This window comes from Toxotes jaculatrix, chromosome 23, assembly GCF_017976425.1.
Source record: "Toxotes jaculatrix isolate fToxJac2 chromosome 23, fToxJac2.pri, whole genome shotgun sequence".
In the NCBI taxonomy this organism is placed as follows: Eukaryota; Metazoa; Chordata; class Actinopteri; family Toxotidae; genus Toxotes; species Toxotes jaculatrix.
Genome location: NC_054416.1, coordinates 13,765,494 through 13,788,496, shown reverse-complemented (window position 1 = coordinate 13,788,496; position 23,003 = coordinate 13,765,494). Strand labels below are relative to the sequence as shown.

Sequence of the window (23,003 nt, the reverse complement as noted above, 5' to 3'; positions counted from 1 at the left end):
GTGTGTAATGAATCCATTCATTTAATTACATGATTGTTCCCTAAGTTCATTCAAGCCATGAGATCCAGGGTAGGAAAGTAATACATGTCCACATCCACTAGCTGTGAGAATTATTAGTCAGGTTCTTTTTTATCCTTATTCCTGAAACAGGAAATGAGCTTTAAAGTGTGGACCACGTTAGTTTCCTGCCCTGCTGTGATCTCTGTAATTGTCGTGACCACAGAGCATCGCTGGCTTCACTGCTTTCTCCTTCTCTGCTGCAGTTCAGACAGGTCCTTCACCCCCACCCACCACAGCTACTACTCCCCCAAACATGAAGGCATGATGGATGAGATGCTCACCAGCCACCAAGTAAGTACTGAAGTACAAATATGTGTGCTTATGTACTAATTTCAAATTTCTGCTGCTTTATACTTCTACTCTTCTACAGTTCAGGGAGGAATATTGTACTTTTTACTCCACTGTGCTTATCTGACAGATATAGTTAAGAGTTATCTTGAAGATTAAGATTTAATTCCAAATCATATGATCAGTTTATCAAACACAACCCAGTTACAGATAAACTACCAAACAGTACGTGTAGCATAAAATTAATATCAACCTTGACCACTTTCAGTACATGTAAACAATGAATAATGATCCAATAATTTAATATGATCTAATGCTATAATACTGATAGGAGCCATTCTACAGTACATAGTGAGTACTTTTACTTTGATAGGTTCAGTACATTTTTGTTGTGAATAATTCTGTACTTTTATTTTTGTAAAACTTTTTTTATGATGGATTATTTCTAAATTTTGGTTCATTAATATATTTCCTAAAGTAAATATATGACTGCTCCAGGCAGTAACTACTGGTTTCTCTATAATCAGAGGCTATTCATTGAATTCCAGGTTTCGTCACTTGCCAGGGAGAATGAGAGGGACTCGTACAGACTGAGCTGGGGAACGGAGAACCTAGACAATGTGGCTTTATCCTCCAGCCCCATCCACTCCGGGTAGGTTCAGTCAGACTGGATAATAACAGGAAACCAAATAACTCTCAATCTGCGACTGTTTGAATATATGCAGTCATGCTCCCAAACATCTCGTAAAAATTCATGAATATGCATAAATTCAGTTTTACCAACGCCCTGAGAACAGAGCTGCTGCTATGTTTCGAGTGGTTAATTACATTTAATTATAGTAATTCTTAATTGGTTCATTAACTTCAGTTTAAAGTCTGTGTTTCAGTTCTCTGTTATGTTGCTGGCGCTCGGAGTGAAGTGCTTCTCTCACTTGGCAGCTGCTGGAAATTCCTCTGTATTTCTGTCCTTCTAGCTTGTGAAACACTTTGTATAATTATTGTACACAATTTGATTTCTTATTTAAAAAAAATACACACTGATGATGTAACATCAGTTTAACATCAATTTAAGTTGTAATCGCTCAGTGTTTTCCTCAGCAAGTTGCCTCTCTCGTGCCTGCTCGGTTTTCCCTCTCTGGGTTTCCTCTTCCTCTCACTTGGTTCTGCTTGACCTTTGATTCCTTTTCTGTCTGATGTGGTTGTTGTTGTTTTTTTAGCCATTCCTCTCCGTGCCATGATCATGGAGACCACAGCAGGTGACCTTCTTCTGCAACCTTTGGTTTAACATCATGCTCCTCCTCCTCATCTTCATCATGCTCTTCCTCCCCTCACAGTGTGCTCTCCAGCTGGAGAGGTGTTTGTGTACATTACTGTCCTTAACCAAACGCCGCCTCATGTATCTTTCAATTGGGTTCACCAGGCCACAATATGGTGTCTGTGTGATACGGCCAGTTAAGGAAAACTGACCTTAAATTGTGGATATCATAGGGAAAAAAAACACAGCTCCTAATAACACGAGGTGGTGAAAGTTGGGGGACATATTTGTTCATTTCATACTATGTCAATGTGAAGTGTTTGTTTCCACTAACATACCCACCGATGTTCCATTTTAGTCTGAAGAACACAATAAATAAGATTCAGCATATTATTGTACAAAATACAGGACAATCACCTTGGATCTCATGAAGCACAGTATGTCCTGCAGTGGAGGACAGCGGTCTATGTCTCCTAACCGTTGTACTTGTTGTCCTGCTGAATTACAATAAGTGTTTTTTGACACTTTCACGTGTTTTAATCGTCGTTGTGTTTAATGTGTGTGAAGCCGCTACACACAGGGACACTCACGTATGTCACGTATGTTATGTAGCCGCATCACACCCATACGACCCCCCCCCCCCCCCCCCACCTTCCCCGTCCATGCACATACAGTATTTGCCACTTTGCATGGGGAATGACGACAAAGAGTCTCAAGCTGTGAAGTGGAAAAAATGTCATGCAGTTTAAGATTTAAGTTGTTTCTGTTGTTTCTTGTCCATTCAGTGCTGAGAAAACTGACACCAGAATATTTGAAACCTGAAACAATTTTACTATCAGAATAACCTCCACTCAAGGTCCATCCACTTGCCTCTGTTGGAGCTTTCAGCTGTGTCACATGGTTTTCAAAAATCTACCATGTCGCTTTGGTGTCTACATTCTCATCACTTAATGGGGCATAGCGATTTATGTCTCTAATTTGTGGAACCACTTCCTGTTCCACCCCAGCTTCCTGGTCAGCTTCATGGTGGACGCCAGGGGCGGAGCCATGCGCGGCTGCCGCCACAACGGCCTGCGCATCATCATCCCACCCAGGAAGTGCAGCGCGCCCACGCGGGTGACATGCCGGCTGGTGAAGAGGCACCGTCTGGCTACCATGCCCCCGATGGTGGAGGGCGAAGGCCTGGCGAGCAGGCTCATCGAGGTGGGGCCCTCAGGAGCCCAGTTCCTCGGGTAAGGCTACACAGGACAGGCATTCATTCGTTCCATCGTCATGATGGAATGAATGAGTGAATGCATTGGTAGTTAGAAAATGTAGAAGTACAAAAACATGCAGACACAAACCATAGAATTTAGAGGAAAAAATGGAATTTCAAAAGTGTTTATATCTGTTAAAGATGCACATCCAGTGTAAGAGAGATCTTTAGTTAGGACAGGAAGAGGAGTTACTACCTCTACATTCAGCCTATTGGTTGATTCGTACAACTTGCTGCCCGTTTTTCCCCCCCAGATTAATTTCCCCCTGCCTCTGCCGTACTAAAACAGTTCCTGTATCTGCTCTTGCTTTCTCCCAGCGCCAGGGATCTGTTAATCTTTGCTCTTCAGCATGTCCTGTTTTTCTTTCATAGCAGCCGCAGTCTAACTCTTTTTAACCTTTTTCCCGAACCCGTAATGCAAAAGCCTTTCTAATAAACTCCGCCTCCTGTTTATTGCACCATGATTGATTTGATATGTTGCCTCAAAATCCTGCCCTCTGCTGGTAATGTTGGAGATTGTATAGCATAAAAATAATCATCTTACAGTTTTGAGTTTGTCAGTATATTATGCTTTGGCCCTTAATTACCCATCATCCAGTTATCCATTATCTGTCCATCACTGAGGTTCTCCCTGACCAAGACTGCTGAGATATGTTCCTCTTGTTTTTATTTATATGATCTCTCTGAGCATTTAACGCCACAGACCAGAACATAAAATATGTCTCACTTTGCCTCATGATGACTGGTCCTGTTATGAATGTAAATGGTGTGTTGCTTGGCAACAGCAACAGGTAACAATATACATATCACATATTTGTAACTGAAGAAATGTCCTTTTTCTGGCCATCAAAAAGTTCAACATGTACAGAGACCTAATGTGTTCAAAGTTAAAGTAATAAGTAATAATAAATGAATCAATTAAAAAAATAGAGAAAAATATCTAACATTTTAATTAAAATTGTGAAACATCCAATATTTTTATAAAACTGTGCTCATTATTAAGAAATTGTATTTCATCCTACTTCTTTTCACAATTACGGACTGAAAAAGGAGCCAGCTAATAACTGATTCTCCGCAGTTTGTCTGGATTAATAACGGGAGGAAAAAGTCATTATGAAATGAAATGATCGGGATGATTGGGAAAAATGCTGTCATGAAATAAAAATAGATTTGGTAACTGGGATATTTTGAAATGAATTTGAATGAAAAGAAATCGATGGATGAAATAAAATTTCGAAGCGAGCTACATTTTTGAAATCTATTGGATTATTTCACATGAATTTATTTCATATATTTAAATTTTTTTTTAATTGAATTTTGGACACTTTTGATTTCCATTCAAGTAGTGCTTCACATTAGTCCCCAAGGTTTCTATTTTGCACCCAACCGAAACACTGTGTGTGTGCTCTTTCTTCCTCACTGCTGCATATGGACGCTCGGTCGATCACACAGTAAACTTCACCTCCCCAGTGCCCCTCCACCTCTTAATGAGGGAGAGAGTCTGGTTAGCAGAATCCTCCAGCTCGGCCCGCCGGGGACAAAATTCCTTGGGTAGGGTGGAAAAGAAAAAAAAATCAACCGTTTTGCATATGAAACAATTCATGGATGCCGGTCTTAGTGTGTCCCATTTTCAAACCCTTCCATCTGATGTTATTTTGTCCATACATTATTGTGTTGTCATGCTATTGTCTTATACCCCATTTCATACTTATTACCCTCTAGACATCACGTTGCTGTTACATTACTTTGCTCTCCTGCTTAGCCTTTCCCATCTCTGTCTTTATGTTTTCATGCTTCCTGTTTTCTTGATAAATGTGTGTGGTGGTGTTGGTTTTTTTATGTGAAATTGAAATGGTTGTGTGGCCTGTGAGTACGTAGGGAACTACGAATTCGACTGCGTGGTGTCATCATGTAAATTCTTTATACTGAATTTTCTCCTGCCAGCACTTTGTGCCATTAAAGTACAAAGCTAGCTAGTGCTAGCTTCAAAATAGCACATTTTAAAATGTAGTGTGGCAAGAATAGCAACAATATTATCATGTACTATTAGGCCAAAGAACCATTTAAAATATCACATGAAAAGAGTCAGCAGTTCTGCTTTGTTAGCTGTGTTTGTCCCATGTTGGATTGTACTTAAATGTAGCATGCTTCTTATACATATGTGTTGTAGCTAGCTTGTTGTGATTATGCACATCAGGTAAGTATTAAAAGACACACTTTGAAATTGAAGTATTAAACACAGACACAAAAACACGGTCCACATGTGGGCTAATTCGCCCTCTGCAGGTAGTGACAGGCTGAGAAAGTTCCGACAAAGGTTTTGCCTGATGTCTTAGAATGGATGCATCTTAACTACATACCTGTGAAGTTGACACACCTCAACACTTTCAATTAGACACATTCCGACAGGCACACAAACGCACACTGTTAATCTTCCATCTGTGCTGTGACTGGCTCACACTATCTGCCCTCTAACCCTCCAGTCCTGTGATCGTGGAGATCCCCCACTTTGCCGCCCTGCGGGGAAAAGAGAGGGAGCTGGTGATACTGAGGAGCGAGACGGGAGAGAGCTGGAAGGAGCATCACTGTGAACACACCCAGGAGGAGCTCAACCAGATCCTCAACGGCATGGATGAGGGTCAGTCTCTGATGGCGAACCAGAAGAACTTGCACTGTGAGCTGGACGCGAAACACCCTAACGGTAATGTCTTTGACCGCCCGTCCTCTGCTTCCCTCCTCCAGAGCTGGACACACCGGAGGAGCTGGAGAGGAAACGCATTTGCCGCATCATCACCAGAGATTTTCCACAATACTTTGCGGTGGTGTCGCGCATCAAGCAGGACAGTAATCTGATTGGTCCAGAGGGAGGTATCCTGAGCAGCACTGTGGTGCCCCAAGTGCAGGCGGTTTTTCCTGAGGGGGCCCTCACCAAGAGGATCAGGGTTGGACTGCAGGTAACTGACAGAATACTCGCTATGTACACTTACTTAGTTCAGACAGTAACCTTCTGTGTCGGTAACATAAGGTAAGGTCATTGTATACACTGCCTACTCTTCCAGGCCCAGCCAGTGAATACAGATGTAGTGAGGAAGATCCTGGGAAACAAGGCCACCTTCAGCCCCATTGTCACCCTGGAGCCCCGCAGGAGGAAGTTCCATAAACCCATCACGATGACCATCCCTGTCCCCAAGAGCAACTCCGACCCGGTCCTAAATGGTTTCGGAGGGGACACCCCCACCTTACGACTGCTCTGTAGTATCACTGGTCAGAGAACACACATGAATCTGTGAATAGGTCGAAACAAAGACACAACCATAGAGACATTCTAATATGTCAATCACACGTTTGTGTCCTTGTGCAGGTGGAACGACGCCAGCCCAATGGGAGGACATAACAGGAACCACCCCATTAACATTTATTAATGACTGTGTCTCCTTTACCACCAATGTGTCTGCAAGGTAACACAAAAAAAATCATTTTTTGCTGTTTTAAAGTGACACAGATGTAGCAGCCAGCAGACACCTAACCTCACTGGTTCTCTCTAACCCTCTTCTGATTTCTAGGTTCTGGCTCATAGACTGTCGGCAAGTCCAGGAATCTGTCAACTTCTCCTCTCAGGTGTACCGGGAGATCATCTGTGTCCCTTACATGGCCAAGTTCGTCATATTCGCCAAGACCCACGACCCCATTGAGGCCCGACTGCGCTGCTTCTGCATGACTGACGACAAAATCGATAAAACGCTGGAGCAGCAGGAGAACTTCATGGAGGTGGCGCGCAGCCGAGACGTAGAGGTGAGAACGAGGGGCGGCGGAGGGGCAGATCACCAACTGCAGATCATTACTGAAAAGACAGATTAAGGCCCATCAGGTGTATCAAATCCTAAACTAAGCCTGAGCAGGGAGGTGAAAAAGATTGATATGTGTTATTTAGCCACTGTACTTATCTGCCCGTTATTTTCCTCAGGTCCTGGAAGGCAAACCTATCTATGCAGACTGCTTTGGAAACCTTGTACCCCTCACCAAAAGTGGCCAGCATCATCTCTTCAGCTTCTATGCCTTTAAGGAGAACAGACTAGCTCTCTTCATCAAAGTGAGCGTCCGTTTGTTCATCCTACACTTCAAACATGCACAAGCCCTTTAATGTCTGATTAAACAACTGACTAATGTTGAACTGCTCGGCCGTTTGCAGATCAGAGACAACACTCAGGAGCCGTGTGGCCGTCTGTCCTTTATGAAAGAACCCAGGAACTACAGGGCACTCACCCAGAATGCCATATGCAACCTCAACATCACCCTCCCATCATACTGCAAGGTGAGGATACCACACTGTTCTTTCCCTCAACAACAGAGGAGACTGTCTGTAGCATATCTTAACAGGTCTGCACTATAATTAACTGCCCTGGTTGCTGCAATCCTGAGCCTGTTTTCCTCTGTACCTCTGTAAAACATTCTTATTTCCTGCTTCTCAGTTACCGCAGTAACACCAATTATTTTCTTATTCGCCAAGTCAAAATTCTTCATTCCTATATAAATGTTTAACATCTCAAGTAGCAGACTGTGCTAATGCTATGAGCAGCCAACATTACCGCTTTATAGTTACTTCTATACTTTGAAACTTAACTTTCTCTCCAGTGAACCAGCTTCAAGGCTTTACTAAGGAACATTACAGGTCTATAATCACATCAGAAATAATCTAAATATAGTGGATTTAAATGGCTTTATGCAGAAGGATCAAGAGACAAAAAAAAAAAAAAATTCAAGAGTGATTCAGACTAATGAGATTCAGATTTAACTTTTTCAGATTTAAACTCTTTGCCTAATGCAGCTTTAATGACCACTTTGACTCTCGCTGAAGTCACACTGACCTGTTGTCTTCGTTCCTGTGGTAACCATACATTGCCCTGTCTTTTTTTTCTCCCTTTAATGTTGCTGTTGTTTCTATCTGTACATCTTTCTGCTTCTCGCTGCTTCTTGCTCCCAAAAGGAGTCCGATTCAGATCAAGAGCAAGAGGAAGAGGTAAAAGCAGCCACCGCTACCCCCCCCCCACCCCCACCCCTTCTCCTCTACTAACTAGCTCTGCTGATCGATCGTGTCCACTGTCCTAGCATCTGGACTAAACATAGGACATGTTCACAAGTAGTCAGATTTTAGAAATATTTTATCGTAGATTAAACTGATTTGTCAGCGGCGTAGCTCATTTTTGATGTTGTGTTTTGTGTGTCCTGTGTGTTCTTAGTAGTAGTAGTTTAAAAATATTTGGCACATGCAATTGATGATATAAGACTAACTGTGATCCATTTTCCATATTTTCTTCCAGACCAGCAGAACGCTCGAGAAATGTAAGAATTTTTTTCCCCACTTAGTTTTTGTTATAACTCGTACTAAAATAGTTACTATTCTATAATAATACTGCATGCTTTTATTAATCAATCAACTAATATAACAATAGTACTTACAGTGAATGGGTAATACATGCAAGACTAATGTAGTTGAACATAGATTGCAGAGGAATAACCAGATTGATACACTGACATACCCAGCTTCACCATTAGCTGAACTGTAGGCCATATACATCTTATCAAAGCCTTTTAAGCTTCATGTTTTTTTTTGTCTTGTCACACAAACAAAAAGGTCTCACCTGCACCTCCCCATGTCAATGTTATGTTTCTCCAGAGGCTTAACTTCACTTTTTACTTTCCTTTGTTTGTTTTCTGATTTCTCACCTGCCTCAATGTCGCCAATTTGACTCTTTCCTCCTTCACAATTTGAGATGGGACATACGGAGAAAGAGTTAAACACTGCCATCTACGTATGTACATGAAAATTAAACTCATTCATACTGTGGTGATGTTTATGTAACAGTGGCCTCTAATTTTTTTTACGCTGGCCCAAAAGTCAGCAGTAGTGCTAACCAGTGTCACAATGCCATTTGTGTCGACTTTTTCTTGTGCTTTATTTGCTCCAAACAAACTCACTTGTGTTGTGGTGGATGGAGCGACACAGTTCGGTTATATCAACACTGGGGTGTCTGTACAACTCACATAGCACAAAGCAATTTGGATATGTGTTTTGGCTTAAAACTGCTAGCATTTTTACCTGCTCAGACCACCAGAGTCGGAACAAAAAAGAAAACATTTTTGTAGTTTCACAAATTTTATTTCTGCATACTGCACTGCTTATTTCACTTGATTTCCAGTGCCATGCAGTTAGTAGAGTAGCCATCATATACAGGTAGCAGCAGGAAGGGAATGAGAGCACTGAAGCATACCTGGACTCCACCTGCTGATGCTACCTTCCTCTTCCTCAGTTCAAGTTCCTGAAACTGGGCGTCAGTGATTGCTCTAGCACCCAGTTCGAGGAAATTAGAGGCCAGAATATTAGTTTCCCTCCAGAGGTAGTCCTGTAGTGTGATGGTAAAGCAACAGTAGTCAACCTCCTCATCCAGTAGGAATCCTTCTACCGTCCTTGCCTGGAACCCATGTAGCGATGTGAAAATGACACAAACTGGCAAATACAATATACTTGAGCATTTAAATGAATCCCATAATAAAACAATCTGTATTATACATGAGAAATGCTGTACATACATGAGTGATATGTTATTGATTAACATTCCATGTATGTGTTTTCAGAAGAAATTTAATGTGTTAAGTATAGTCGATACAGGTACTGAACAAAGAAGCAATAGTTGTGTAAATGGAATTAGAACTCACCACATTATTGAATGGGGCCATATTAACAATCAGCTCTGTATCTTGAGCACCTTGTATCCACTTACTGCAAATTTAATGGCTGCACTAAAGTTCTCACTGAGTTTTCACCTTTCACTCCTCACCAGGACCTTTCCATCAGCACTTCCCTTTGCTTTGCATGGAAATAACTTGCCTTACATACATGTGTATGCGTGTGCTTGTGTGTCTGTATGATAATTCGTAACGGCTTGTCAATGAGAGTTCATTTGTTCTTTTGTTGGTGTGCTTTGATTTTGGAGTGTCCCATCACAACACCATTGGACTATGGTTTTGTGCACTGTTTTTGTGTTATTTCAGTTTTCATTTCAGTTACATTTCAAACGTTTAATTCGGCAAAAGGCAGACTTGAGGGCAAAGGAAATTAAAATACTGTTCCTCCCTGCAAGATGTCTCTTTCTAGTATATTCCTGAGATCCTCCTTCCTCTTTAGAATTTGTGAATTGATCTGCTTTGTAGTAGAATGGCACATCATATATTGTGTTTATCATCACTGGCTTTCTTTGATAGACAATTAGTATTCTGAGTTGTTTTCAAGCCATTTTCGCCTCTCATCACATCGACATTTGTCATACATCCGAGCAATCTTGAGATGTTTTGATGTTTCTTTGTTACCTTTGTTGTCCCTTTTTCCATTGTACATGTCGGTTTCTTGGTCGCCTTGTTTCACTCATTGTTGGTATGGTTTTTTTTATATATGCTAGTTTTGTTTAATAGTTTTGTCTTGTGAGTGTGGGTGCGCTGAGTGTATAAGCAAGTTATTTCCTGCTCATATCCTTTCCCATCAGTATTATTTAGACCTTGCTTTACCACAGTTCCTCAGAAACATATGAAAGTATAAGCCCAATTCCTCTGATACCCTAATGTAGAACCCGTTGTGAATTTGTTGTCCTATGATCCCTGCAGTGTGCTCCAATCTTGTCCTGACCACATTCTCCAATGTCTGTCTCCTTTCATTTGAATTTTTGATTTTCTTTACTCCTTACTTGTTCTTCTTCCGTATGGAAGATGAAGAGACGGAGTCATCAGTCCTGAAATCAGAGCTGATTCGAGAGCCAGACCTCCTATCCGACGTGTCAGAGATGAAACAAGATTTGATCAAAATGACTGCCATCTTGACCGCAGACCCCACAGAGAGATCCCCTTCTTTAGGAGGGTGTGGTCTAGAGAAAGGGACTGAGGACGTTTCTGGAGAACCATTAGAAATAATGGAGAAGGACTTAGAGAAAGTCAAAGAGGACCTAGAGAAAGTCAGTGAGATACTGAGGAGTGGAACGTATGAGGGTGAGATGGCAGAGGAGGCAGCCAAAGCAGCTAGGATGGCAGAGGAGTGGGTTCTCCTCTCAGACAGTGAGATAGAAGAGGCCAAAAAGATGGCAGCTTTAGAGACTCAAGAGCCTGTCTTACGCGAAAGTAGAGCTAACAGAGGGGCTCCCAGACCTAAAGCCATAAAGGACAGTGGTGACCTTAAAGAATACCTCCTGGATGCACCGGTAACCTCCAAAGTAAAAGCTAAAAAAGAAGCAGGCGTTCAAGAAAGATTCACTGATGTAGTACTACGCAAAAGTGAAAAACCAACTACTCCAACCAAAGTGCACGAGAAAATGACTGGTGATGTTAAAAAGCCAGTCAGAAGGAAGGGGAAAGACCACGGGCAGGCAGAGGAATCAACAGAGGCAGCTGGTCTTCTAAGTGTGCCTACAGCCCCTGCTCCAGCATCGCCTGTATCCCCATTGGTTGAAGAAACTCCCATTGGGTCAATAAAGGACAAAGTGAAAGCTTTACAACAGAAAGTAGAGGCAGAGCAAAAGAGTAAAAAGGTCACTGGAAGCAAGCCTTCACAATTGCCTGTTATGAGCAAACCCTCTCCCAAAGCCAAAGAAAGCCCGAAAACAAAACAGGCCCCCCCTAAATCCCCTAAAGGTGAATCTGAAAAACTTGAGGAGACCATGTCAGTCAAAGAACTGATGCAAGCATTCCAAACGGGGCAGGACCCCTCAAAGAGAAAGTCTGGGCTATTTGAGCTCAAAACATCCACTACGTCAAGATCAGAGAAAACCACAAAATCAGAAACCATCCAGTCAAAATCCATGACCAAAGCAATAACTTCACGTGTTTCTCAAGAGCGAGAAGTATCTTTGGATTCCAAGCCTCGCAAGAAAGAGACCACTCAGCCAGACAGAGGGAGAGAACCCAAGTCAGTTGCTGCTGCCCCTTCAGAGCTGACTGAAACTGTAGACTTTGGAAATGGTGGCCTTGATGACAGCTCTGACAGCTTAAAGCATGAGGGTGTGGCAGACTCACTAAGTGCTAGTTCTGGAGATGGAACCCCTCATCTGAGCTCTGAGGACAGCTACAAACATGAGGGATTAGCCACTCCAGGCACAAGTCCTGAAAGTCTGTGTCTTTCTCCCAAAACTGGACAGCAGACTTCTACAACTTCAGCACCAGCTACCACAACAGTCAAAAAAGAAAGTAAAGACACAGAGAAGTCTGGAGACTCTGGTGTAGGGACCACTGGTGACCAACTATCTACAGAATTGACCCTCCCTGTTTCTTCCAGCGAGGCTGCAGATGACCACACTACAAGTGAGTCCATATCTGTTAGGAGGAGTGAGTCTAAGCCATCTAAACCTCAGAAGCTTACAAAGAGAATTTCAGAGACTGTAGAAACTTTTCTTAGTGATGATGAGAGCCCTGATCGTCAGCTAGCATTGCCTTTAGTTGGTTCTCCAGGCTCTAGATGCCCTTCTCAGCGTCATGAAAGCTTAGAGCTGCCTTTAAAACAAGACTCAGATGCTCTCAGTCCATTAGCTGACGACTCTTTGACAATAAGCCACAGAGACTCTCTAGAGGATAGTCCTCTCATGGAAGAAAATTCCTCCCGTAAGTCCCCAGACTCTATTGAACCTAGCCCAACCAAGGAATCACCCCCTCATGACTCTTTAGAAAACAGCCCTGTAGAGCAAAAAAGCCACCCTTCCTTCCCATCAACACTAGATCCAGCTAGTAAATCCTCTAGCCATCCAGAGCCCTCCAAAGCTGCAGAATTTCCTCACGATGCTTTGCGTGGTAGGCTGCTTCGAGACCATGAGGCTAGTGCTGATGATGACAGTTGTGAGCAGACATCTCAGATGACAAGTTCCGGTAAGAGTCCCCTCTCCCCTGATACTCCTAGCTCTGAAGAGGTAAGTTATGAGGTAAACCCCAAACCCCCCGACCATACATTCCTCTCTGTTCCATCCAAACCGGCTGTCATTCCTGAAGACCCAGAAGAAGAGGATACGTCAGACAGCTATGAAGCTACGCGAAAAATCACTCCAGAGGAAGAAATGTTTAAGATGGCAGCCAAAATAAAAACATTTGATGAAATGGAACAAGAAGCAAAGAGCAAAAAGAACTCTAGAAAAGATTTATTTCCCTCAGCAGATGCCAAAATAGGGGATGACAGCTATGAAACATTAGAGCCCACAAGTGAGAAGCTCTCGCAAAGTGAATGTGGGCTCAATAGACCCACAGAAGATTCAGAGTTAGCTCTTTTTGTTGATCCCCCTATTAAAGTACAACCTCCCTCTCCTTTTTCAGCAGGTTTGCATGACGGATCCCACAGCAAAGAGGTCAAGAGCACAACAACATCCAGTGTTACTTCAGAGGGACCTCACTCTGTCTCAGACCAGCCTCATTCAAAATTCAAACTGGAAACTGCACAGGAACAAAGAATCCCACCATCTGTAAAAGCTGATAAAGACAGTAGTGCCAAAAAGGCTGCTGTAACTTCAACAACCGAAAACAGGACTGATGAACAAAAGGAGGAGTGCTTAAGGAAGTCACGAGAAAACAAAAAAGATGATAAGGAACCAGGTAGCAATGTAACAGATGAAGTGAAAGGAGATCACAGGGGGCACACAACAGCACCAGAAGCTAGAGTTGGTGCAAGTGTTGCCACAGATCAAACAAAGGAAACGTTCAAACCGCAGGTCTGTATCTACGATGACACAGAGGAGGATGATGAGACATTGGAGCCTCCCAGGACAGAGTCAAAAGGTGTCACTGCAAAGGTAGACACTGACTCATGGTCTGCCATGCGGGAGGATGATGCCACTTTTGCAGCTCGTGTCAAAGAGGAGGAACAGAAGATACTGAATCTAGTGGTGGACCGTCAGTCTCTACAAGCAACTCCAGACACAACACCCGGTAGAACACCAACAGAAGAGAGTACTCCCACCAGTGAGCCCAACCCCTTTCTGTTTCAAGAAGGAAAGCTCTTTGAAATGACCAGAAGTGGTGCTATTGACATGACTAAGAGGAGCTATGAGGAAGAGGGGGGTGGCTTTGCTTTTTTCCAGATAGGTGAACAGCCTTTAGAAGAGCCTCTCTTAGAAGAGTCCAGACAAGAAGGTAGAAGATCAGCAGCAGAACCTGAAGTTGGTCTGAATCTAACACTAGAGGTTAAGACTGAGGAAGATGAGAAATCAAAAGAAATAACTGAATCTGAGCTTCTGTCCCCACCTGAAGGTGATCAACCAGCCTCCAAGGCTGATGCCTCCAAATCTAAAATCCCTAAAATGGGCATTTCAGCTTCAGCCAAACCTACAAAGAAGGATCAGACATCCCCTGAAAGTCTAGAAACTAAAACAGACAAAAATGTAAATGAAGGATCCTTAGATTTAGATTCTAGTTTCCTTGACCAAATAACAAATGTACAGACAGCAGAAACTACAGTCACTAGATCTGTTTACTCTGAGCAGGGCCAAGAGTCCTCTGATTCCTCACCAGAGGAACCCCAGTCAGTGATAGAAACCCCCAAACCAACAGGCAAGTCTAAACAAAGTGCTTCCAGTAGCGTTAAAAAGACTCCAGTCAAAACACAAGTTAAGTCTGCTCCTCAAGGTTCGGGTAAATCCACAGTTCACTCACCATCTCATGCAACTTCCTCTTCAACCACTCTTAAAAAAGAGGCCTCCTTCACTTCCGAATCTAAATCTAGAATTCCTGTCAAGGCTAGCACCGTCAAGCCTGATTCTACTGTGAAACGTGCTGAATCTACCCAAGACAAAAAGCTTAAAGTCCCTGTAAAAAAGGATACAAGGAGAAAATCTGAGACAGATGCAGGTCCCTCTGTGGATGTCAAAACCAAGACACCATCTTCCAAAGCCAAGAGCTTCTGTGAGGGGGAGTCTACCAGGCCATCTCCTAAAAAAGAACAGGGTCGTCCCTTGAGTGCTGAGTCTGCAAAATCTAAAGGCTTCCAATCCAGATTGCCGGTCCGGGGCAAAAGTGGTCAGTCATCTCATTCGCCAGCACCCACTAAAGAGAAAAGTGAGCCACGCAAAAAGTCCATTGAGTTCTTTGAAGAGATAAGCGATGAAGCAGCAAAACTTGTGGCAAGGTTGGCACAGGCAGAGGCAGAGAAAGAACAAGAGGCTGCGGCTGCCAACTCAGATGATGAGAGCAGTCTCATTGACCCATCAATCATAGAAAGAGAAACTTTCCCAGAGATGCAGTTCCCTCCCTCAGGAGCCGTCTTTCCCATTAGACCACTGTGGGACGACCCTGTTGAGACACAGATGCAGCGAATCCCAGACGATAAAGTCCAAAGTCAAGGTATCCCCCCAGTTTAAGGGGCTATTCTCTATCTCTTCTGCCTCATTAGTACTTTAGCTGTAAAGGTGCTGCCTCTCTGTCTCTTGTAGTTAAGTCCCGTTGTAGTTGAAGAATCCATGTGGCTGTGTCGCTTGAACTGTGTTTGTGTTTGTAATGACGTCTCTCTTTCCTTCTATGTGTGCAGAAAATCTCAAGATTGACTTAAAGGCTTTATGGAACATGTAAAAACAACTTGACGACTAAGACCTTTAAAGATTAAAGTGTAAATAAGTATCTGGACAATCACATGTATTGTAAATTATTGTCTAATGATTGACATGTACATTTCTTAATCATAGCGTCACTACAAGATCGATCACAAATAAAATGGCATAATTTGATTTTAGGATTAACCAAATAGTTCATAGTACAAAATCAAGAAAGCCAGTGAAGATTATTTTGGAATGTGGTTTGTGAATGTGAGTTGATTTGGTAAACCTTGCGGCTCTGACCGCTCATGGCTGTCTGGTGGTGTTTGCAGTAGACCCACAGGATGAAGCAGAGAGAAAAGAGCAACGGTTGGCCATTATAGCTGACCACTTGGGCTTCAGCTGGACGGGTGAGTCACATCTTTGTAGCAGTGAGTGAGCAGTGCTCGGCAGGCTTTCAAGAAAGATCATTTCAGATATTTGAAACTTATCTTCAGATCATCATAATCATCATTATATCTTCTTTTCTCCACAGAGTTGGCACGACAGCTGGACTTCAGTGAGGAGAAGATCAACCTGATAAGGATTGAAAACCCCAACTCACTGCAAGACCAAAGCCATGCCCTTTTGAAACTGTGGGCAGAGAGGGAGGGAAAGCATGCCACAGGTTAGTGATAAATAGGGTACACGTTTTTGAGAATTATTGAGATGACAGATGATGAGAGATTATTCAGATGTAAGTGGAACTTTTAAGCCTCTTTTACGTTTCAACAGAAACGAGCCTGATCAAAAGACTGACAACGATCAATCGGATGGACATTGTTCACCTCATTGAAACCAAGATAATCAAGTCCACCCAGGACGAGACATCATCGCACACCTATGCAGAAATTGAGCGGACCATAGCACTGGACCATAGTGAAGGTGCACAAGCCAGTGCTGGCTAGTGCTGACTTGAGCAGACTATACAATTCAGTCATGTATACTAGCTCTTCCTGTACTAAACGCCGGCTTTGTATCCTTTGTCAGGTTTCTCTGCCCTTCATGAAGACATTGACAGCCCCAGGCCAGGCAGGCGCACAGAGCCCGCACGCAGGCGGAGTCCAGGCTCCGGACAAGAGGTACCCATGGTGTCAGCAGAGGACCTGTCCTCCAGTTTGTCATCACTTCACGAGACGACGGGACGATCAGAGACAGACACAACAGCAACAGGCCTTCTTAGAAATGCCCAGAAAGATAAACTGCAAAAAGAGATGGAGACAACATAGTAAGTTATCCAGAAGATTGAATTCCTGTGACCACACCCACATTAGCTTTCTTGCTGCTTCTTTTCATCTACAAGCTAAAAACAAACCACCACTGAAAAAGTACACTGCTAACTCTAATTTGCAGGCTAGATAGTGAAATACTGTAGAACATGAGTTATCTGACATCAGAAAGGGATGTCTTTTTAGATTTTAGTTGGACTTTATTACACACTGTGTAATTTACATTACACTTTACATTACTGCTTCTGCTTATGTAACTTAAGTTAGTATTTTGTGGAATACATTCAGTGTTTACATTCTCTTTTTTCACAGCTCATCACAAAGAATATACGAGGAACTGACAGACACGGTACACACAGGCAGTTTCAAACAAGTAAGTCCCTTCTTCACATTGTACCGCACCTCTCCCTACAATCTCCGATCCCATGTGATCGACCCGGTGTACAAAGGGGGACCCAAGTTAGGTGCCCAGATTACTCCTTACCCCACTGTTGAACCCTGTGAGGATGAGGGAGCTGCTGAATATGAGGGGGCAGAGGGAGGAGAGGAGTGGAGCTTGGAGTGTCTACAAACCACCCATTCTGAGTACAGTGTTCATTATTTGTCACCGTTGCCTTGGCGAGAGTCATCCAATAACTCTCGAACTGGCATATGCGAGAGTCGACCGTTGTCTATGACTGATTTTGGAGATAGCTTGATTGAGTGTGAACAAGCCGAGCAAGACTTCAGGAAACTGTCTATAGAGCTCACAGGAAGCGATGAGGTCTCTGAAAAGGCATGCGTTACACAAGGATCAACAAAGGAACAAATGCTCCAGCACACTTGGCCTACCTCTGGGTCTCCTGTTTCGGTTAATCCAGTGACAGAATCTACGCAGACCAAACAAACGGTTTCAGGACACATGGATGAAGTTTCACGTCGACTGTATGAAGTCCTGTACGGATATGATGTTGAGCTGATAGATTCAGAAGAGGATGTGTCTGTGATGCTTATGAATGCACCTCCTGAAGATTCAATTCAAGCCGGAGTCAGGAAAGATGAAGAGGATAAAATTGATGTTTGCCAGGCCACAACTTCAGGTGACCTGGATGTCAGATCAAGCGACGACACAAATCAAACTCGGCACACAACTACTCAGGAGGTAGCTGGTTCTTCTGATGTCAGTCATACCATTCCAAGTTTAACATCTCAGAAAGCAAAATTCATAAGCTCAGCCGGTTTCATTCAGTTGTCACATGACTCAGCTTTTGAGAAAACACTGTCATCCACACACAGTGAACCTGAAAATGAGGCTGTGTTCTCTGTAGAGAGTACACCTGAGACTGAAGCATCCAGATACAAATCCTCTTTACCAGAATCTGCATCTGAAACCATTCATAGCTTAGCTCATCATGGATCATCTTCACCTGAATGTGTGATTGATGAAACAATATTACTGACAGAGAGCAGGGCCTCATCACCGGAATCAGCATCGTCAGTCAGCGAGCTGAATTTTCTTGCACCTGATTCTCCAATACCTCAGTTTAGACCCTTGTCTCCCCTTCCACCCCCTGTTTTTCCATGGGAAACCAGTGCTGCTGGGGCATCTGCTCAGGGGCAGCCGTTCCTGAGTGCCCCAGGAGGCGCTTCTATGCTTTTAGCACTGGAAGCCGAGGAAAGGCCATTAACACCAATGGTTTCAAACAAAAGACCATTTGGAAGGCCAGTATCACCAGGCAGTGATTACAGTAGTGAGAGATCCATCTCACCTCAGTCATTAACTTTTGATATTGAGGACAGAACATCATCACCCGAGTCTGTCCTTTTAGAAACCGAGCAGTTGCTTTTTTCATCCTCTGAGCATGTGAATCTGTCCCCTGATTTCCTGGAGATGAGATCATCATCTCCTGAATCCAGAGGCTCCATCACTGCACATTGTCTGCTTCCACCAGACTCCCCTGTTGCAGATTTTAGACCAGCTGTCTCTCATTCTTTTACGACCTGTGAATGTAGATCATCTTCACCTGAGTCAGTGTCGTCAGATGTGGGCTTTGAAGTGGCAATTTTGTTACCAGCACCTTATGAACACAGGCCCTCATCCCCAGAATCTGTAGCATCTGTTCATGAGCATAAAGCATTGTCACCTGATTCACCTGTACCTGAATTCAGTTACAATGGGCCTGACTCAGCCATTGTAACGATAAGGGAGAGATCCACCTCACCTGAATCGGTATGTTCAGATGTGGAATATGGCTCCATGTCTCCAGCATCACTTAACCATGAGAACAGAGCTTCATCACCTGCTTCAGTTGCATCTGGAGATGAATCTGAATCAGTTTTACCCTCGACTGAACCAACTGAGTCTGCACAGACAGCTTGTGATTCCATATCTGATGATCATAGACCACCATCACCATTAGCATTTGCTACAGAGAACAAACCACCAACACCAGTGGCATTAGAATCTGAGTGTGATGATGGCTGGGTTATTATATCTTTGTCTGATATTAAGGAAAGGCCACTTTCTCCAGAGTCAGTGTCAGACTGCAGACCAATTTCTCCAGAGTCAGCAGGGTTAGACATTAGAGCATCCTCTCCTGAATCAGAAACTTTAAATGAGTGTTTATCTCCAGATTCTCCCATTCCACAATATATGTCCTATGTGCATCATGACGTTACTTTAAAGGATCACTCCTCATCACCAGAATCTGTGTTGTCAGATACAGAGTATGAGACTGAACCAATGTTGTCATATTTTGAGAACAGGCCATTATCTCCTGATTCTAGTGGTTCAGTAAATGATTATGAATCATTAACAAATCCTGTAACTGACCTGCCTCCTGAGGAAGACATGGCACTTGAACTGACCCAAGCTACCATTGCTTTAGAAGAGACATGCATTGAAAAGCATGGTGGTGGTCAGCCTGACATTGTCACACCACCAGCAGAAGATGAGGTCTCGTCAACTGATGTAATTACAGAAGAATTATCTCATGAGTTGTCTGATGAAGGAAAACCAAAGGAGGAAATGTACAATCCATCGACTGAGAAGACAAAATCAGCTAAAAAGAAAAAATCTAAGGAATCAGTCAAACAGGACAGTTCAGTGCCAGTCCACAGTTTATCATATGATGCAGAACAATGGAGGCTTATCTCTCAGATCCATGACCCACAGTATGTAGGAGAAACCTCCACGGGTAAAACAGGAGTGAATCACTTTGCTGAAACAAGGACAGAGCTTTATCAAGCAGTTTCAGACGAGGCAGTTGGAGATGAAACAGGTTCTTTGGAATCAGAAAATGACCGAAGACCACTCTCACCTGATTCTGAAGCAGAATATAGACCCATGTCACCAGAATCACTGAGTGCGGCGGAATCGTTCAGACCAGATTCCTCCCACTCAGAGAGATCTGTAGATAGTCAGCGAGCTTTAACACCAGATTCCCCTATTCCTCAGTTCTTAAACACTTTCTCTGGAACCTCTCAAGTTTATCACAGATCTGTGTCAACAGAGTCAGTATTATCAGATCTGGAACTAGAGACTGATTTAAGCATTTCATTTCTTTTTGAGGACAGACCAGCATCTCCTGATTCAGTATCATCTGTAGACATATACAGGGCACTATCACCTGACTCACCTATTCCTGAGTTTAGACAGTCTTTACTAGAGTCAGTTCTTACTGCTAGATTGGATTCATGTTCATCGCTTGAATCAATGGCCTCAGATCTAGAAAGTGGGACTGCCTGTTTGCCATTATTATTCTCTGAAAACAGACCATCTTCCCCGGATTCTGTTGATGTTGACAGGCCACTTTCCCCTGAGTCACCCATACCTGCACAATCAAGTGAAGACATAATTATTACCAAGCAGAGACCTGACTCACCAGAGTCACAAGTGTTGGAGACCACTGAGAGAGTACTGGATGGTAGTAGTCAAACTCTAAAGACAATCCAGGTGCCGGTCTATAGACTTGTTTATGATGCTGAACACTGGAAGCTCATTTCTCAAATATATGATCCTCACTATGTTGGAGAGACATTTTGCAGTAAAACAGGGTTTTTTGAGTATGCTGGAATGAGAACTGAGTATGTTCTAGAGGATTCAGACGTGAAAGGGGGAAATTCAGAGGAGGTTGTGAAGTCGGACATTGTAGATACATCGGATGCAGATGTTCTACAAGCAGCTCAAGCAAAGACTGAGGGGGAAGAAAGACCAGTGTCACCTAATTCTGAGTCAGAATACAGGCGTTTATCACCAGGAGAATTGACATTAAGTGCACTCAGGTTTGACTTACCGGAGTCTTTGAAAGACCTGTCTCCAGATTCCCCAATTCCCCAGTTTCCCATTGACTTTGCAAACATCTCACAGTCCCTGCCCTATTCACCAGGATCAGCAGTGTCACCAAGTTCTTCAGTATCTTTAGATGAAAACAGGGCATTATCAATTGACTCACCTTTACCAGACTTCACACCTGCTGTACCTGAATCAGTTACAGCTGCTGTTGGGTACAGTTCCTCTTCACCAGCGTCTGTACTTTCAGATATAGAATATCAGTTTTCAGCTTCAGAAGAGTTTACAAGCCAGAGAGCGGACTCACCTGAATCGGTTGCTTCCATCTCTGCTGAAGAAAGGCAGTCTGGTGCTGGTGCAACATTTAGAGTAAACCAGTTGATACGTCAACTGTATGACCCTCAGTATGTAGAGGAAGCTTTTGTAAGCACCGCTGAAGTGTTTGAATATGTGGAGACCAGTAAAGATGTTCCCCTTCTTTCAGATGCAGAGGAGATAGATATGCCAAGTGGCCTGACTTTGCAGTCAGAAACTGAGATGAGGCCACTTTCACCAGAATCTTTGATGGAATATAGACCCATATCACCTCAATCACTGATGTTGACAGAAACAAGAACATCATCTCCTGATTCAACAACATCAGTTAACGAGTTGCTGGATTCTCCTTTACCACAATTTAGCCAATATATAGAGCCAGTTGTGTTAGTTCCAGGCAGCAGGTCATCAACACCTTTATCTGTAATATCAGACACTGAAATGGATGTTTTGGACATGTCATTTATAGAGTTACAACGGAGATCTTTCACCCCCGATTCTGAAAATGAGCTCAGGGGACTTTCACCTGATTCACCCATACCTCGATTCCCGCAGACTATACTTCACCCAACTGTGTCAACTGCTCAATACAGATCCTCTTCACCTGAGTCCATTTGTCATTCAGATATAGAGTGTGAAGATGGGTCATTTCCTGCAGTATCCGATGAGCCTAGACCTCAATCACCTGATTCAGTGGCATCTAGAGATGAATGCCAGGCCCTGTCACCAGATTCACCTGTACCTCAGTTCAGTGTAAGAGTGATCGAACGTTTTCCATCGTTTGTTGAGTTTAGGTCTGCATCCCCTCAATCAGCTACATCAGATGTTGAGTATGCACCTTTAATTAATTCCTCACCTGATACTGAAGATAGACCAGATTCTCCAGAGTCTTTCGAGCCAGAAATTGAAAAGAGACCTCTGTCACCTGATTCTGAATCTGAATATAGGCCTTTCTCACCGGCATCACTGCTGTTAACAAATTTCAGATCGTCCTCTCCTGAATCAACTGGCTCTCTAAATGAATTTAGAGCTCTTTCACCAGACTCGCCCATTCCAGAATTAAGACTGGTACTACAGGAGTCCTTAATCACATACATGGAATATAGATCCTCTTCACCAGAGCCAGCGTCATCAGTTTTTGAAGTGGACATGAAATTACCTTTCTCAGTCTTATTTGAGGACCGACCTTCATCTCCTGAGTCTTTAGCCTCAGTCAGTGAATATAGAAGACTTTCATCTGATTCTCCCATACCAGAGTTCACACCAGCTTTGCCAGCTTCATATGTTGTCAGTAGAAACAGCTCAGCATCTCCTGAATCAGTTGCATCGGATATAGAATATGCTCCATTGATTTCTCAGCTGTTTGACGCCAAGGACAGACCAGATTCTCCACAATCATTCTTGTCTTTCTCTGAATACCAGCGTTTGTCACCAGACTCTCCAATACCCCATTACACCTGTTCTGAACTTCCAGTGTTTACAGTAATGTATAGATCCACTTCACCTGAGTCAGTACATTCAGATGAGGATTTGGAGACTGATTTGTGTATCCCCTGGCGTTTTGAGGACAGAGCATCATCTCCTGATTCAACTGCATTCAAAGATGAATTTAGACCTCTTTCACCAGACTCTCCCATTCCTGAATTTACACAGGCACTTCAAGAGTCCTTTATATCACACATAGACTTAAGGTCCTCTTCACCTGAATCAGTGTTGTCGGAGTTGGAAATGGAGTTATGTTTCCCAATGG

At 43.2% G+C, this 23,003-nt stretch overlaps 1 protein-coding gene across 10 annotated transcripts in view; it reads left to right on the top strand.

Annotated features, from left to right (window-relative positions):
• Positions 1 to 23,003, top strand: part of LOC121176783 — a 124,894-nt gene that overhangs the window by 99,924 nt on the left and 1,967 nt on the right. For 6 of the 10 annotated variants that reach the window (XM_041030859.1, XM_041030860.1, XM_041030858.1 and 3 more), the window contains 18 exons: positions 264 to 351; positions 897 to 1,000; positions 1,566 to 1,604; positions 2,611 to 2,835; positions 5,342 to 5,496; positions 5,601 to 5,812; positions 5,918 to 6,122; positions 6,220 to 6,316; positions 6,422 to 6,650; positions 6,823 to 6,948; positions 7,048 to 7,170; positions 7,843 to 7,875; positions 8,177 to 8,198; positions 15,733 to 15,810; positions 15,936 to 16,067; positions 16,175 to 16,324; positions 16,430 to 16,667; positions 16,981 to 22,986. In XM_041030859.1, the coding sequence (XP_040886793.1) occupies positions 264 to 351; positions 897 to 1,000; positions 1,566 to 1,604; positions 2,611 to 2,835; positions 5,342 to 5,496; positions 5,601 to 5,812; positions 5,918 to 6,122; positions 6,220 to 6,316; positions 6,422 to 6,650; positions 6,823 to 6,948; positions 7,048 to 7,170; positions 7,843 to 7,875; positions 8,177 to 8,198; positions 15,733 to 15,810; positions 15,936 to 16,067; positions 16,175 to 16,324; positions 16,430 to 16,667; positions 16,981 to 22,986 (8,262 nt within the window). The remainder of the gene's footprint in view (positions 1 to 263; positions 352 to 896; positions 1,001 to 1,565; positions 1,605 to 2,610; positions 2,836 to 5,341; positions 5,497 to 5,600; positions 5,813 to 5,917; positions 6,123 to 6,219; positions 6,317 to 6,421; positions 6,651 to 6,822; positions 6,949 to 7,047; positions 7,171 to 7,842; positions 7,876 to 8,176; positions 8,199 to 15,732; positions 15,811 to 15,935; positions 16,068 to 16,174; positions 16,325 to 16,429; positions 16,668 to 16,980; positions 22,987 to 23,003) is intronic. The other 4 variants (XM_041030861.1, XM_041030857.1, XM_041030856.1 and 1 more) reach the window with 3 other exon arrangements.